Here is a 16,244-nt window from a genome sequence, read left to right as displayed (position 1 = left end):
AGGCATGACTGGGAAGTAAGGGTCATTACAGAAGTACTTTCTATATTAAAGCATGTAAATATCTTTTCCGTAAAACAAAATTTAAGACACAACTAAAGCTATTCTGTGCTCTCATTTCAACTGCAAGCACTGTGTTCATCTTCACTGGCACACACTGTCTTCTTTGTAAGGAGGTAGGCATATAAACAAAACTATTTATTCTTCCTGATGCTTCATCAAGTAATAAAAATTTTTAAAAAAGGAAATAAGTTGTACCCCAATGGAAATCTATTTTTCAAACATGCTAGCTCTATAAAACACTTTAAAAAATACTGCTATGTAGGATGTCTTTGATTCCAAAGCAGATTGTCCCAAAGAAAACAAATGTGCTGTATTTGTTACTTCTTTTTAACCTGTTAATTTCTTGGAATTAAAAAAAAAAGGGGGGAGTAACAAAATGAAGGACCTTTACATTAAAATCTCAATTAATACTAGTCCCTAAAATTCAGTTTGAAAGAAAAATCAAGCTTCACAAAATAAATACACTGAAGCAACTATAATAGTAATAACCTTTATTTAAAATACTTTGTAATCCAGGAAAGCTCATTTTACATGAGTTTCCAGGTAATTACTAGAGTCAGAAAGAAAGAAAATAAAACCAGAGAAAATCCTCTGTAGAAAAAATACACAAGAAACATTTCTACATGTGAAAAAACAGTAAACAGTCTGAGCATCTGAACATCCAAGTCTTAGGCTCAATTCCATCTCTCTAGTGAACACCACTATCAACCTTGAGATCTGATTTGTTCTTGTCATTCTTCACTGAGTAGATGAAATATGTTAAGGTGTCTTTTTCATTCACTGGAATAGACCTAAAGTGGCAACCAACTATCTATAAAGAAAAAAAAAAAAAATTGAGGAAATTAAATCATAAGTATTAACAGGTTTCATAAATTAGGTAAAAAAAAAAATACTGTTTCATCAAAATAAAAGTGACATGTGATGATAAGAGCTATATCCTTTGAAGAAAGAATTGTATTTAACAAAATACCAACAAGATGAAAAGCACATTAGACTAAAATGTTATGAACAAGAGATAGTGTGATTTCAAAGGACCCTTGGACTCAATTAAATACACATTAATTAGTGTATTTCCTTTTATTTGTTTTAAATTTTATAATATGAATCTAGATTAGGAAGTAAATATTTTTACTTTCAACTTTTAAATATCAATGAAATAAAACAATGTCAACAGTACCTCTGCATCATACCTATACTGGTTTAGATCCTATTCAGAGAAAAGGATAAATATGAAGTTGAAGACATTCTTGGCTTTAGAGAAACAAACCATGAGGTATCTTACAAATATGTCCACTGCAACTTATATTTATTCATTCATTTGCAATACTCTGCTAGTTAAGATTCATTGAAAAAAAATTTCTGAAAAAAAATTATGGATGGACAATGAGAGGAGAAACAGACGTTCACTGAAGACTGTTTATCTGCTTTTCTTGCCTTTTTGTTGTGCTGAGCTAACATGTGGACTGCTACTACCAACAGAAGTACAGCAGGCTAGCCTGGGGTGCCAATATGCATGTCTAGATTTTAGAAAACAAAATTTCTTAAAGAAAAAGTCCATCTACCCAAGAATTAAAGAGACTTAAAGAGGACAGTCAGTCAAGCCTGGGAACACTTTTAAATATCTGCATTTCTGACTATGCAAACTATAGCATTCATGGTTATCTGAATTACAGCAATTTCTCATTTTTTAAAAGAAACAGCTCTAGCTATAATATAACTGTTTTTAGAAGGTTGTATTTAAAAAAAAATTCAGGTCTTATTTATACATTTAAATATATATTTAAATAGAACACAAATATGTATGTATATATATTCAAACATAATGTTAAAAATAATCAGTTCATCAGTCTGCATTTGTCCCAAATCAAGGATGTAGTTACTCAATTAGGATCTGATACAGTCTCTCCACAGTAGACAGTATCTATATTTATGTTATATTAATGTACTGTAGAATCCAAAAAGGGCTGGTTCTTCTAAATCAAATCTAAAGAAAAATTAGGCAAGAATCCTAATGAAGCAGTTCTACTCCGCACACACACGGGGTTGCCATGAACTGGAACCGACTTGAAGGCAACTAACCATAACAAGGTAAGAAGTAAAGAAGAAATTCTGGCTAAAATACACTGGATACTAACAATGTTAAAAAGCCTTCTGCCACAGAATTATACCTTCCATTCAATTTGCCTGTTTTAGAAAATGTTGGATTACTACCAAATTCAAGCTGAAGAATATTAGAAAACTAATTTATATGGTTTCATTTCTATTCTGCCTAGTAGGTTAAAGATTTTTCTTTTAAACGTGATTAATATATAAATACATAAAAATTATAATATGAAACATAGATTTCTTGGTTTTATTATTTCCTGAAAAAACATACACTCTCAGCCGACTTTTCAAAACTCACTAAAGGACTATATGCACCAGGGTAACAGAAGCCCTATATCGAAGCAAACTATAAGTGTGTATAAAAGTCTAATTAATCCTTGCCTCTTCTAGATATGAAGAAAATACAGATGCACAAATAAACTAACAGCAACAAAGATCAATTCTGAAACAGTTAAACCAGAAAGTTATGCGAATACTTTTTAGGAGCTCATCTTCTGACCTATTCCACCAGAACCTTCAAAATATAAATTCTAATAAAGACGTTAAGGCTTATTAATTTATTTTATTATGCTTCAATTAGGTGTTCAATATATGCTTACCGAGTGAATGGAATTTTAAAACGAACAGCTTTCTAGAGTGACGATAGAAAAAGTCTCGTTCATTAATTTTAAAAGTCAGTATTAGAAGAAGGAAAGGAAACTACACACAATCCATCAAGCAGCCATGACATAAAGGAATTTCCTAATGGCAGACAAACATTTTGAGACAACTAGATTTTTCCACAGTAGATACTCTACTTTGATCTTTCTAACTGAGATGTATTGTTACATATACTATGTTAACAATTTCATTAGCATATAATGACCCGTTATTTGCACCCACAGGCTCATTTAAAGTTTAAATAGTTTAAAATTCATACATACTTCAACAAGTTGTGCTTTATTAAGTCCTGGTCTGGTTGGTAGCTTGAAGTGTCGTTTGTATCTCCTAAGCGTATTTACTTGTAATTGGTATAAATCGACCTAGAAAGAATTGACATATATGAGTTAGTTCTTGAAAATTGTAGAAAACTTACCATTAGTATGCATAATTACAAATATTTCAACTTCAACACAATAAAAACAATTTCATTTTTTTTCAAAAAAAGTCTCTTATGTAATCAAAACTATAAACATATTAAATATTTTGGGGATAAACATTTTAAAAACAGGGGAGGGGACGAGTAAGTTATAAGACAATACAGCCCTAAGAACTGTCAATTGAAAATATAACAAGTTAAATTGTATAACTGCAGGTTAACTGGGTATATTTAATTTCGCTTTCATTTTCATGTTTTCTGATGCTTTAAACATTAAAAAAAATTGTTCTTATATCTTTTATGAAGTTTCATAATGGGCTGTTTAGGGTTTACATTTAACACATGGGGGCTTTCACCTACCTCTGGAGTATCAATATCTTGAACAGGTGAGTCACCTCCATCATCATCACTCCCTTTTCTCTTTCTTCTGTTTCGAACACTCTGAATTAAGTTTTTATGATAATCACAAATGTAAAGATGCCTTGCCTGTAACAGAAAAGTTTCACCGACTGCTTATGATTACAGTAAAATGTTGTGTCTACATACCAATAAAACACACGGGCCACACTAAGTTATTAAAAATAACAGTCAACAGCAACACTGTTTCTGTAGGCCCTTCTTCCACCCTGCTAAAACTTAGAAGCCTGACAAACTTGGTAATACAACCACAGCTAATAGGACAGAGGGGGAGGGGTGCCAGACAGTGAAGGGAGGGAGGCAGAGAAAGAATGAGAAATTCCAACCCACTGAGTTTTGTCACCAAATTGTAGCTAGGGTGGACTGAATTAACTAGTTAGTTCACTGCTGGATTTTTAACTGACAAGGGGAAAGACGATGTTGTCCACAATTTTATTATCTGTTTGATAGTATCTTCTCTTTTTAAATAGCATATTTTAGTATATGCTTCCTGATTTTTTTTCTAACTTATCCAAATTATATCTCAGATACAAAAGCTACATTCATTTTACAAATGAGCTACTCATTTCATATTCTAACCATATATGAATTTCAATTACAAACTTTTCTTCCTGAGTATTTAAAAGAACCGTATTTATCTACAATGTTTTTCCAATCAAAGCAACCTGAAATTTTTCTATTCACCTGAAAAGTTTTTCATGAACACGACTTGAAGAACTGTTTCAGCCGGCAGAAAGTATCACAAATTAACTTTTCAAAAACTTTAATTACATACAGTCTTGAGAGCTGGACAGTAATATTTGAAATACTGGGCTTCATACATTGACAGTTCATTCCTTTAAAAAGAACGATTAGGGACGGAGCTATAGGCTTTTAAATCTCTTGCTAAGTGCAACTGAAAAAAATAAAGGAGGTGGGCTAGGTTCTGGCATCTTGTTATCCATATACCGTCAAGCCAGAGCTCCGAAAAGTGGCAATGGCTGTTTCTAAAAACCTCACGGATGGCCCGAGAATAGACGCGCAGAAAGAAGGGAAACAGAAATCCTGATGGCTGCCCAGCGGACGGACAGCCGAGAGGCGACGCGCTCCCCACGTTCGGAGCAGAAAACGCTCCCCACCCAGCTTCCCTGCTGGGCGGCGGGAGCGGGAGGGGGGCTCGGGTCCCCCCCCCCCCGGTGCTCCAGGGAACGCCATGGAGCCCAGAAACGAGCAGGATCGCCCTAGCGCGTGGGGCAAAGTCCTGCACGACCCCGCTTCCCCCAGACGAGAGCAACTGCTCCGCCGGCCCCACGCCAGCTCTGGGGACAAAACAAAGGCGCCTCCACGGCAGGAGGGGCTGCCGGGCCGCACGGAGCCCCCTCCCGGGCCCGGAGCGCCGGTGCCCTTTGTCTGGCTTCCCGGCCGCCCCGAGAGGAAGGAGGCGGGGAGCGCGCGGGAGAGGCGCGCGGAGGGCGGCGGCGGCCCGCGGCCAGCGTGCCCGTGTGCAGCCGGCCGTCTGCGCGTCCCGGGCGGCCGTCGGCGTCGCCGCCACCGTGTCGCCCGCTTCCTGCCGGAGATCTCACAACCGGCCCCGCCGTCACCAAGCCGCCCCGCCGCCCCGCGCGCCGCACGGCCCCCAGCCCGCCGCCCCCGCGGCACTTACGCTCTTGTCCAGCTCGATCTTCACCTTCTTCTGGGAGATGCTCTTCTGCACCCTCTTGCTGAAGCTGGCGTTGCCCGCCGCCCGGCTGCACCGCTCGCCGTCCTCCCGCAGACAGCACAGCTGCCCGGGGCCCGGCCCGGCCGCTCCCGGGGGCCCGGCCGCCGACACCGCCCCGGCGCCCGGCACCTCAGCCCCAGCGCCCACCCCGGCCCCGTTCCCAGCCGAGGCGGCGGCGGCGGCGGCGGCGGCGGCCACCACGGCAGCCACCGCGGCAGCCGCGTCCCCGCCGCGGCTCATCTCCTCAGGGGTGAAGCCGTTCATGTCTCCCCGCTCGGGGGCGCCGGCGCTGACAGAAATCCTCGGCCGCCTGGCCGCTGCTCCTCCCTCCTGGGGTGCTAGGGAGACAGCGGGGGCCCGGCCGGGTGTCGGGGAAGTTCACTGGGCACCGTGTCCGGCGGCGGCACCGCCAAGGGCCGAGCGTCCCGGGCCGGCTGGCGTCTGCTGGCGCCGGGACAGCGGACACTGTTTGTTCGGGACTCAGAGGCGGGCGGCGCCTGGAGCGGCGATCCCGTTCCCTGTCACATGCCGTCTTCAGCAGTTGGACGGCCGCGCCTCCGCCTCCCTGCAGCCCCCGGAGCCGCGCAGGCGCGACGCGCCTCCTTCCCCGCCCCCTCCACTCTGCCGCGGAGCACCACGGGGACTGTAGTTCTCTGCGGCGGAGTCAACCGGCGCTCCGCCCTGCCCCTGCCCGGGTCCCTCGCGAGTTGAAGGAACTACTTATCCCAGCATGCATCGCGCGGAGACGGGCCGGCTGAGGAAGCTCTCGGACTCTATTTTTGTTTTTCGAAACGCCGGGTAAACAGGGACGTGTAATTGGCGGTTACGGTGTTTTCTCCGCACTTGTCTCTCCTGGGAAGTTAGGCCGTGGTTAGCTCCTGGGATTTCGCGGAGTCAGTGGTGTGGCAGTGTACTGATCACACCTCCCGCGTCAGACCAAGCGGTCAGCCGACTCTTGAGGCAAAGCACAGCGGAGGCGGGAGGAGTAAGCCTGTGGGAGGGTGGGGAAGGGAACAGAGTTTCGGGGCCGCTTTCCTCGCTGTGGCCAACAGTTCTTGGTGTGACCGCGCTTTATGGGGAAACCTAAATCAAGGAGAACTCGGGCGTCCTGGTGCTTTCCGGGCCCTCGGGGGAGAGCAGCCCCATCCATTCACGCACCCAATTAACAGGGCATCTGCTGCTCGGTGGAGAACGCCCATCCCTACCCCTCGCCCTTGACCGGTCCTCCTCACAAATGCCTCACTGAAGGCCGTGTCTAAACCCTGCTACATTCCTGCAAGGAACACGTTTGGGTTTGGGGCTCACTAAGTCAGCTGCTTCGTGATGTGGGGCCACTGACAAGCTGACAGTAGCAGGGCTGCTCTTCACCGACACCTCCAATCCTTTCCATTTCTCCTCCGATGGATCCGGAAAAGGGCGGCGTCTAAGAGAATGTGAAACCAACGGCAAAGCCAAGGCGGCTGGCCGGCTCCTCAGGAACTTGCCAGCGTTAGCTCCCCGGAGTGCGAGGGGAAATGGAAACCACATCCCTGGGTCGTCCCGGCGCGCGTGCACGTGCGCGCGTGTAAGGGCGTGTATGTGGGTGCGTGCGTGTGTGCGCGTCTGCATGCGGAGGGCGGGGTACAGGATGGGAGGGCTGACACGAAAGCTGCGGCTTTACAGTGACTTCGTTACAGCGCTTCCTGTATCAGCAGATACGCCTTGTCTAACGATCCCAGTGTTTATATAAAAATACTTAATATTTCAGACAGGACTTCTTTTTGAAAGTTCTCTTAGACTTACTACATTGAATGAAAGACGATTTTTAAAAAATGTTTGAAAATGCTCTCTACGTTGTTATTCAAAGCCGTCTTTTCATGTGTAGTATTTCAGTTCCAGGATATGGGAAAGGAAAAAAAAAAGTAAATAAACTGAGTGGGAAAAAGGAAGATGCTGAATAAGCACTTGGTGTTTTTTAAGCTGCACTGTCCAATAGGGTAGCCACTAACCATATATAGCTATTGAGCGGTTTGTGGTTATTGCGACTGAAAAACGAACTTAATTTAAATTTAAATACTGACGCGAATCAGTTAATGGAAAAATGTTTAGTATCTCTGGAACTTAGATAAATGTGTCCTTTCAACTTAAATTTTAAGAAAATTAAATATAGCATCTAAATTGAGATGTGCTGTAAGTTTACACTACACGCTGGATTTTTTTTTCTTTTTGTTGTGCTATAAGTTTTTGTAAGTGAAAGTTTAGAAATCAAGTCAGTCTCTCATACAAAAATTTATATACACCTTGCTATATACTCCTAGTTTCTCTCCCCCTAATGAGACAGCACACTCTGTCTCTCCACCCTGTATTCCAGTGTCCATTCAGCCAGCTTCTGTCCCCCTCTGCCTTCTCATCTCCCCTCCAGACAGGAGCTGCCCACATAGTCTCATGTGTCTGCTTGAGCCCAGAAGCTCACTCCTCACCAGTATCATTTTCTATGTTATAGTCCAGTCCAATCCCTGTCTGAAGAGTTGGTTTAGGGAATGGTTCCTGCCTTGGGCTAACAGGAAGCTCTGGGGGCATGACCTCCAGGGTCCTTCTAGTCTCAGTCAGGCCATTAAGTCTGGTCTTTTTACAGAATTTAAGGTCTGCATCCCACTGCTCTTCTGCTCCATCAGGGATTCTCTGTTGTGTTCCCTGTCAGGTCATACACACTGGATTTTAAACACTAGGTACAAAAAAAAAGAATATTGAATAGTCCGTTAATAATTTTTACATTGATTACATGTTGAAATGATAATATTTTTTGATATACTGGTTAAATAAAATATATTAAATTAATTTGATCTATTTCTTTTTTTAATGTGCTACTCGACAGCAGTGGGGTTTACTAGAATATTTAAAATTACACATATTGGTCACATTGTACTTCTATTAGACAACACTGTTTTCAAAGTATTAAAGCATACTGTTTATGGATATATTTTCTTAAATGGTAAAAAGGAGGACATATGAATGGATGGATACACCCCAGCTCAGGATGGTGGTCACATCTTGGGAGGGAGACCAAGGGATAGTATCTGGGAATGACTGTTACAGATTGAATTGTGTCCCCCCTCAAAATACATGTTGGGGTCCTAACTCTATACCTGTGGATGTAGTCACATTTGGGAATAGGGTTTTCTTTGCTGTCAGTGTAGGGTGTGTCTTAAAAAGAACAGATCAGACACAGAGACAAGCAAGTATACATGGAGGAAAGATAGATGCCATGTGGAGATCACCAACGGACCAAGACTAGAGAAGCTGAGACAAGGATTTTTCCCCAGAAAAGACAGCCTTCCCCTAGAGCTGGTGCCCTGGATTTGGACTTCTAACCTAGTTTGGGAATTGTGAGAAAATAAGCTTCTGTTTGTTAAAACCACCTACTTGTGGTATTTTTGTTACAGCACTAAGAAAGTAAGACAATCTTAAAGGCAATTTCTGCTGTATTTGTAAGTATATATATATAGCAAAGATAATAGTGGGATATTGGGTTTTAACCTTTTTCCTTATAATGTATTTTAAAAATAATTCACATTTAAAAAAAATTCATGGTATTGTTTAGTTCTTGCTCTTACAAGCTTGTAATTTATCTTCTGTAAAATGTGACCAAATCAGTTCACGTATGTATGTATGGGTTAGTTATGTATCAGTTTTACATGAACTTTACTAAAGTCAAGAATTGTGGCTATACCTCCTTTATACACAATACAGTATTTTTTCTAAAATATCCAATTAAACACTCGTTTATTGCATATTGCATACTAGGATCTTTTTTCTGTGGTATCGCTGGTTCAGTGGTACAACTCATCTTCCATGAGGGAGACCCACTTTGATTCGTGACCAAAGACCTCCTGCAGCCATCACACATCTGGCAGCGGAGGCTTTCCCGTTGCTAGTACGCTGCATAAGTTTCAGCAGAACTTTCAGACTAAGATGGACTGGGTAGAAAGGCCTAGCGATCTACTTCTGAAAAATTAGCCAGTGAAAACCCTACTGATCACAATGATCGGATCCATAACCGATCGTGGAGATGGTCCAGGACCGCACAACATTTTGTCCCATTGTGCATGGGGTTACTCCACAGCAGGCAACAACAATAGGATCTTTTCTAAGTCCCTGGTGATAGAAAAAGAGTTGGGAGAGGGTCTTAGCCATTTTGGCGCTCACCTGTTACTAGGGGAGACGGCTTGACAAGCACGTTTCAAAAGAGCATGATACAGGCCTTCATAGAATTAGAGAAAAAGTATAGACATAGCACCTAGGAGAGAATGATTAATCTCTGGTAAGTAGAAAGGACTCCTAGAGTAAGTGACATGTAAATTCTTACTACCAGGTTTAAAGTACCTCTTCAATAAATTTTTCATGATTAACATATTTCATTATTTATTTTATAAATTTCATATGCAGGGTGGGGACTCCTTGCTTCAAGTGTAATTCCAAGTCAAGGTTGGAATCAGATTTTAGGGGACCTCAAGCTTATATAATTTGAGGAGCCCTCTTTAAGTAAAAGCATATAAAATTATCAATGCAAAATTAGGTACCCACTGTCCTGGAGTCGATTCCAACTCATAGCGATCCTATAGGTCAGAGTAGAACTGCCCCATATGGTTTCCAAGGCCGTAATCTTTACTGAAGCAACCACCACATATTTCTTTTGCTGAGGGCTAGTGGGTTCCAACTGCCCACCTCTCGCTGAGCGCTTAACCACTGCACCACTGGGGCAAAATTAGGTACAGAGCTTGAAAAGGATCTGTCCAAGTGAGGAACAGATTCATGGGCCTGCAACCAGTGCAGCCAAACAGAGCCCCACGCTCTGAAAGGCCCTTCTCCCTGTGTACTGCACTGCCCACCCCCTTGGGGTTTAATCTCTACAATCACTATCATGAACTTCTTTATAATTTTATCTTTGTGTTTGTGTTTTACAAATGAAGTCTAATGGAACACTGGAGGAGGAGCTGGGGCTTGAAGCCCTAGATTACTCCAGGTAGCTGATGAACCAGTCAGCTTCCCACAGCGTCCCTGCTTTTCTCCACCCTCCCCTCCAGTATCGGTCTGATCCACAAGCACCATCACCAGGAGTGTTGGTCTGGTAAGCAGGCTCCTCCCCACCCCTGCCCTCACACTGAGTCACAGAGCAGGGCTCTGGACCCCCGTAAAGCTCTGCATTCAACCTGTAAGAAACCCTGTGTCCATTAAAAAGAATCAATAAAAGATAAGAAAACATCATGACAGGCCCAGAGAGAGACTGTGGAAGAGAGGAAAAAGAATTTTTCTCCTGCGTTTTGAACAAGAGGCCCCACATTTTCATTTTTCACTGGGCCCCTTAATTACATAGTCAGCCTTGATTGACAGCCCAGAAGGCCCCCATCATAAACCCCCTCTCCCTTCTATCATTCTATGGTATTTACTATGACACTTTTCATTATAATTTTACCATATTTACCCCTAAAAATATTTTTTTTAGTTTTGCCTGTTCTTGAACTTTATATAAGTAGAACTATGTAGTCTGTATTCTGATATCTTTGGCTTAATTCACTCTGGTTGTAAGACTATACTTGTATATAGTTTAACTAACTCTTTTCATTATAGTAAATATTCCATTGTATGAATAAACTACAATTTTGTTATCTATTCTATTGTTGATGGAAGGAGCCCTGGTGTCACAGCAGTTAGCCGTCGGCTGTTAACCAAAAAGCAGTTTGAACCCACCAGCTGCTCCCAGGGAAACACCTGGCGATCTGCTCCCATAAAGATTACAGCCTAGGAAACTCCTGTGGGGCAGTTCTACTTTGTCACACATGGGTAATAACAACAAAAACATTATTGATGGACATATGGCTTGGTTTCAGTTTAGGGCTATTGAAAGCAATGTTGCCATGGAGTTTTTGTACATGTACCCTGATATACATGTGCTTGCAGTTCAGTGGAACCCTGGTGGCTCAGTGGTTAAGAGCTTAGCTGCTAATCAAAAAAAAAAAAATGGTCGGGAGTTCCAATTCACCAGTCTCTCCTTGGAAACCCTATGGGCAGTTTTACTATGTCTATAGGGTGGCTCACATAGTAGGAATAGATTCGATGGCAACGGGTTTGGGTTTGTGTGTGCGCGTGCATTTCAGTAGGATATATATTTATGACAACAGTTGCTGAGTCAGAGGGGTATTGCATAGCTTCAACTTTACTAGATAGTTCCTAACTTTTTACACTTCTACAAGCAGTGTCTGAGAGTTCCATCTTTTCCTGCAATTTTGTATTTTTATGCCTTTTTTTTTCTTTTAACAATCTAATGGGTATAGATGGTATAGATATAATCAATTTTCCTGATTATTCATAAGGTTGCATGTTAATATGAAGTTCCTATTCAGGATTTTTTTTTTTTTTTTTTTTGCCTATTTTTCTATTGGGTGTGTCTTTTGCTATTGATTTGTGGTAGTTCTCTACATATTCTGAATAGGAGCCCATTGGCAATTTTACGGATTGTAAATATCTTTTCCTACTCTAGTTTGCCTTTTGACCCTGTAGTGGTGACTTTTGATTAAATAAGTATTTTAATGTAGGGGACATAAATCAATCTTTTCTTGTATGGCTGGTGTCATGGATTGAATTATGTCCTGCCAAAAACGTGTGTATCAATTTGGCTGGGCCGTGATTTCCAGCATCTTGTGGTTGTCCTCCATTTTGTGGTTGTAATTTTATGTTAAAAGGATTAGGGTAAGATTGTAACACCACTCTTACCCAGGCCACATCCCTGATCCAAAGTAAATGGAGTTTCCCTGGGGTGTGGCCTGTACCACCTTTTATCTCTCAAGAGATAAAAAGGAAAGGGAAGCAAGCAGAGAGTTGGGGGCCTCATACCACCAAAAAAGCAGCTCCGGGAGCAGAGCGCATCCTTTGGACTGGAGTTTCCTGCACTGAGATGCTCCCAGACCAAGGGAAGACTGAAGACAAGGGCCTTACTCCAGAGCTGAGGGAGAGAGAAAGCCTTCCCCCAGAGCTGGAGCCCTGAAATTGGACTTTTAGCCTAGTGAACTGTGAGAGAATAGACTTCTCTTTGTTAAAGCCATCCACTTGTGGTATTTCTGTTACAGCAGCGCTAGATGACTAAAACAGCTGGCGACTGTTATGACTTAAGTAATAGCTCCTTATCCCTAAGTAGGTATTCTATATGATCTGCTAAAAGCTACACTGTTTTGCCTTTCCCGTTTAGGATTATGATTGATTTTTCTGTATAGGGGGAGATTGAGGTCCAATTTCTTTTTTTTTAACTTAGTACCCATTTGGCAAAGCACCATTTACCGAAAAATCCATCCATACTCTTATTCTTCTACATTGTCATCCATGTCCTTCTACAAAATTACTTTTGTCGTATGTCAGTGTGTGAGTCTGTTTTTTTCAAGAGTCTTGGTTTTTCTTGGCCCTTTGCATTTCCTTATAAATTTTAGAATGAGCTTTTTAAATTCTACTGAAAAGAAAAACAGAACAGATAAACAATAACAACAAGAAAATACCCTGTAATAGGACTATACAACACAAAGATTGAAAGCTAATAATAATAATGTATCAATACTCTTTTATTAATTGTAACAAATGTACCATGTGAATGCAAGATAATAATAACAGGAGAAACAACCTGCAGGGGAGAAAGGGAGTACATGGGAAGTCTCTGTGCTTCCCCACAATTTTTTTGTAAACCTAAAACTGCTCTAAAAAATAAAACGTGTTTAAAAAAAAAAAAACTTCTGTTGGGATTTTGTTTGATATTACATTGTATTCATGCATTAACCTGAGAGAGAATAGATATCTTTACAATATTGAGTCTTCCAGTCCATGCACATAATATGTCTTTCAATTCAATTAAGTCAATTCAATTAAATCTTCTATGTCTCTTAGTGGAAACCCTGCTGGCGTAGTGGTTAAGATGTACAGCTGCTAACCAAAAGTTCGGCAGTTCGAATCCAGCAAGCGCTCCTAGGAAACCCTATGGCGCAGTTCTGCTCTGTCCTATAGGGCCGCTATGAGTTGGAATTGACTCGACGGCAACGGCTTTGGCTTTTTTTGGTTTTAAATCTCTTAGTGTAATTTTATTTATCAGTTTTTGCAGAAGTCTTGCGTATCTATTACTGGGTTTATTTATCTGTACTTGATATTTTTGATGCTATTGTAAGCAATATCTTTTTTTATTTCATTTTTTCTCTTTGTTGCCAATATATATTAAGCTGATTTTTTAGCAATAATCTTTTTATAATTTTTATTGTGCTTTAAGTGAAAGTTTACAAATCAAGTCAGTCTCTCACACAAAAACTTATATACACCTTGCTACATACTCCCAATTACTCTCCCTGTAATGAGATAGCCCACTCTCTCCCTCCACTCTCTCTTTTCGTGTCCATTTTGCCAGCTTCTTATCCCCTCTACCCTCTCATCTCCCCTCCAGACAGGAGATGCCAACATAGTCTCAAGTGTCCACCTGATCTAAGAAGCTCACTCTTCACCAGCATCCCTCTCCAACCCATTGTCCAGTCCAACCCATGTCTGAAGAGTTGGCTTTGGGAATGGCTCCTGTCCTGGGCCAACAGAAGGTCTGGGGGTCATGACCACCGGGGTTCTTCCAGTCTCAGCCAGGCCATTAAGTCTGGTCTTTTTATGAGAATTGGAGGTCTGCATCCCACTGCTCTCCTGCTCCCAGGGTTCTCGGTTGTGTTCCCTGTCAGGGCAGTCATCGGTTGTAGCCAGGCACCATCTAGTTTTCTTCTGGTCTCAGACTGATGTAGTCGCTGGTTCATGTGGCCCTTTCTGTCTCTTGGCCTCGTAATTGCCTTATGTCCTTGGTGTTCTTCATTCTCCTCTGATCCAGGTGGATTGAGACCAATTGATGCATCTTAGATGGCTGCTTCCTAGCATTTAAGACCCCAGATGCCACTCTTCAAAGTGGGATGCAGAATGTTTTCTTAATAGATTTTATTATTCCAATAGACTTAGATGTTCCCTGAAACCATGGTCCCCAAACCCCTGCCCCTGATACACTGGCCTTCGAAGCACTCAGTTTATACAGGAAACTTCTTTGCTTTTGGTTTAGTCCAGTTGTGCTGACCTGGCCTATATTGTGTGTTGACTTTCCCTTCACCTAAAGCAGTTCTTACCTACTATCGAATTAGTGAATGCCCCACTCCCACCCTCCCTCCCCCCTGCTCGTAACCACAAAAGAATGTTTTCTTCTCAGTTTAAACTATTTCTCAAGTTCTTATAATAGTGGTCTTATACAATATTTGTCCTTTTGCAACTGACTAATTTTATTCAGCATAATGCGTTTCAGTTTCCTCCATGTTATGAAATGTTTCACAGATTCCTCCCTGTTCTTTATCGATGCATAGTATTCCATTGTGTGAATATACCATAATTTATTTATCCATTCACCTGTTGATGGGCACCTTGGTTGCTTGCATGTTTTTGCTATTGTAAACAGTGCTGCAGTAAACATGGGTGTACATATATCTGTTCACGTAAAGGCTCTTATTTCTCTAGGATATGTTCCTAGGAGTGGGATTGCTGGATCATATGGCAGTTCTATTTCTAGCTTTTTAAGGAAGTGCCAAATCGATTTCCAAAGTGGTTGTACCATTTTACACTCCCACTGGCAGTGTAGAAGTGTTCCAGTCTCTCCACAGCCACTCCAACATTTATTATTTTGTGTTTTTTGGATTAATGCCAGCCTTGTTGGAGTGAAATGAAATCTCGTTGTAGTTTTGATTTGCATTTCTCTAATGGCTAATGATTGTGAGCATTTCCTCATGTATCTGTTAGCTAACTGAATGTCTTCTTTAGTGAAGTGTCTGTTCATATCTTTTGCTCATTTTTTAATGGGCTTATTTGTCTTTTGTAGTTGAGTTTTTGCTGTATCATGTAGATATTAGAGATCAGGCGCTGATCGGAAATGTCATAGCTAAAAACTTTTTCCCCAGTGTGTAGGTAGTCTTTTTAGTCTTTTGGTGAAGTCTTTGGATGAGCATAGGTGTTTGATTTTTAGGAGCTCCCAGTTATCTAGTTTTTCTTCTGCATTCTTAATAATGTTTTGTATACTGTTTATGCCATGTATTTGGGCTCCTAATGTTGTCCCTATTTTTTCTTCCATGATCTTTATCATTTTAGATTTTATATGTAGGTCTTTGATCCATTTTGAGTTAGTTTTTGTGCGTGGAGTGAGGTATGGGTCTTGTTTCATTTTTTTGCAGATGGATACCCAGTTATGCCAGCACCATTTGTTAAAAAGACTGTCTTTTCCCCACTTAGCTGTTTTGGGGCCTTTTTCAAATATCAACTGCTCATACGTGGATGGATTTATGCCTGGATTCTCAATTCTGTTCCATTGATCTATGTGTCTGTTGTTGTACCAGTGCCAGGCTGTTTTGACTACTGTAGCGGTATAATAGGTTCTAAAATCAGGTAAAGTAAGGCCTCCCACTTTATTCTTCTTTTTCAGTAATGCCTTATTTATCCAGGGCCTCTTTCCCTTCTGTATGAAGTTGGTGATTTGTTTCTCCACCTCATTAAAGAATGTCATTGGGATTTGGATCGGAATTGCATTAAACGTATAGATTGCTTTTGGTAGACTAGACATTTTTATAATGTTAAGCCTTCCTATCCATGAGCAAGGTATGTTTTTTCACTTATGTAAGTCTCTTTTGGTTTCTTGCAGAAGTGTTTTGTAGTTTTCTTTGTATGTCTTTTACATCTCTGGTAAAATTTATTCCTAAGTGTTTCATCTTCTTGGGGGCTACTGTAAATGGTATTGATTTGGTGATTTCCTCTTCGATGCTCCTTTTGTTGGTGTAGATGAACCCAACTGATTTTTGTATGTTTATCTTGTATCCC

General features: G+C 41.4%; 1 protein-coding gene across 8 annotated transcripts in view; it reads right to left on the bottom strand.

Moving 5' to 3' along the window:
- The window catches only part of SAP30 (Sin3A associated protein 30), a 96,266-nt gene extending 89,360 nt beyond the window's left edge, over positions 1 to 6,906 (bottom strand). For 6 of the 8 annotated variants that reach the window (XR_007514552.1, XR_007514551.1, XR_007514553.1 and 3 more), the window contains exons 1-3: positions 5,304 to 6,906; positions 3,605 to 3,730; positions 3,090 to 3,188 (exon numbers count right to left, since the gene is read on the bottom strand). Coding sequence is in view for 5 of the 8 variants with exons in the window: in XM_049863579.1 (XP_049719536.1) it covers positions 3,090 to 3,188; positions 3,605 to 3,730; positions 5,304 to 5,624 (546 nt within the window). In the remaining 3 variants the exon portion in view is untranslated. Of the gene's footprint in view, positions 1 to 536; positions 872 to 3,089; positions 3,189 to 3,604; positions 3,731 to 5,303 lie in introns of those variants that run through there. The other 2 variants (XM_049863578.1, XM_049863577.1) reach the window with 2 other exon arrangements.
- Positions 6,907 to 16,244: the final 9,338 nt, after the last annotated feature.

This window comes from Elephas maximus, chromosome 21 (assembly GCF_024166365.1).
Source record: "Elephas maximus indicus isolate mEleMax1 chromosome 21, mEleMax1 primary haplotype, whole genome shotgun sequence".
NCBI lineage: Eukaryota > Metazoa > Chordata > Mammalia > Proboscidea > Elephantidae > Elephas > Elephas maximus.
Note: the sequence above shows the minus strand (reverse complement) of the source record. Positions and strands in the feature narration are given on the sequence as shown.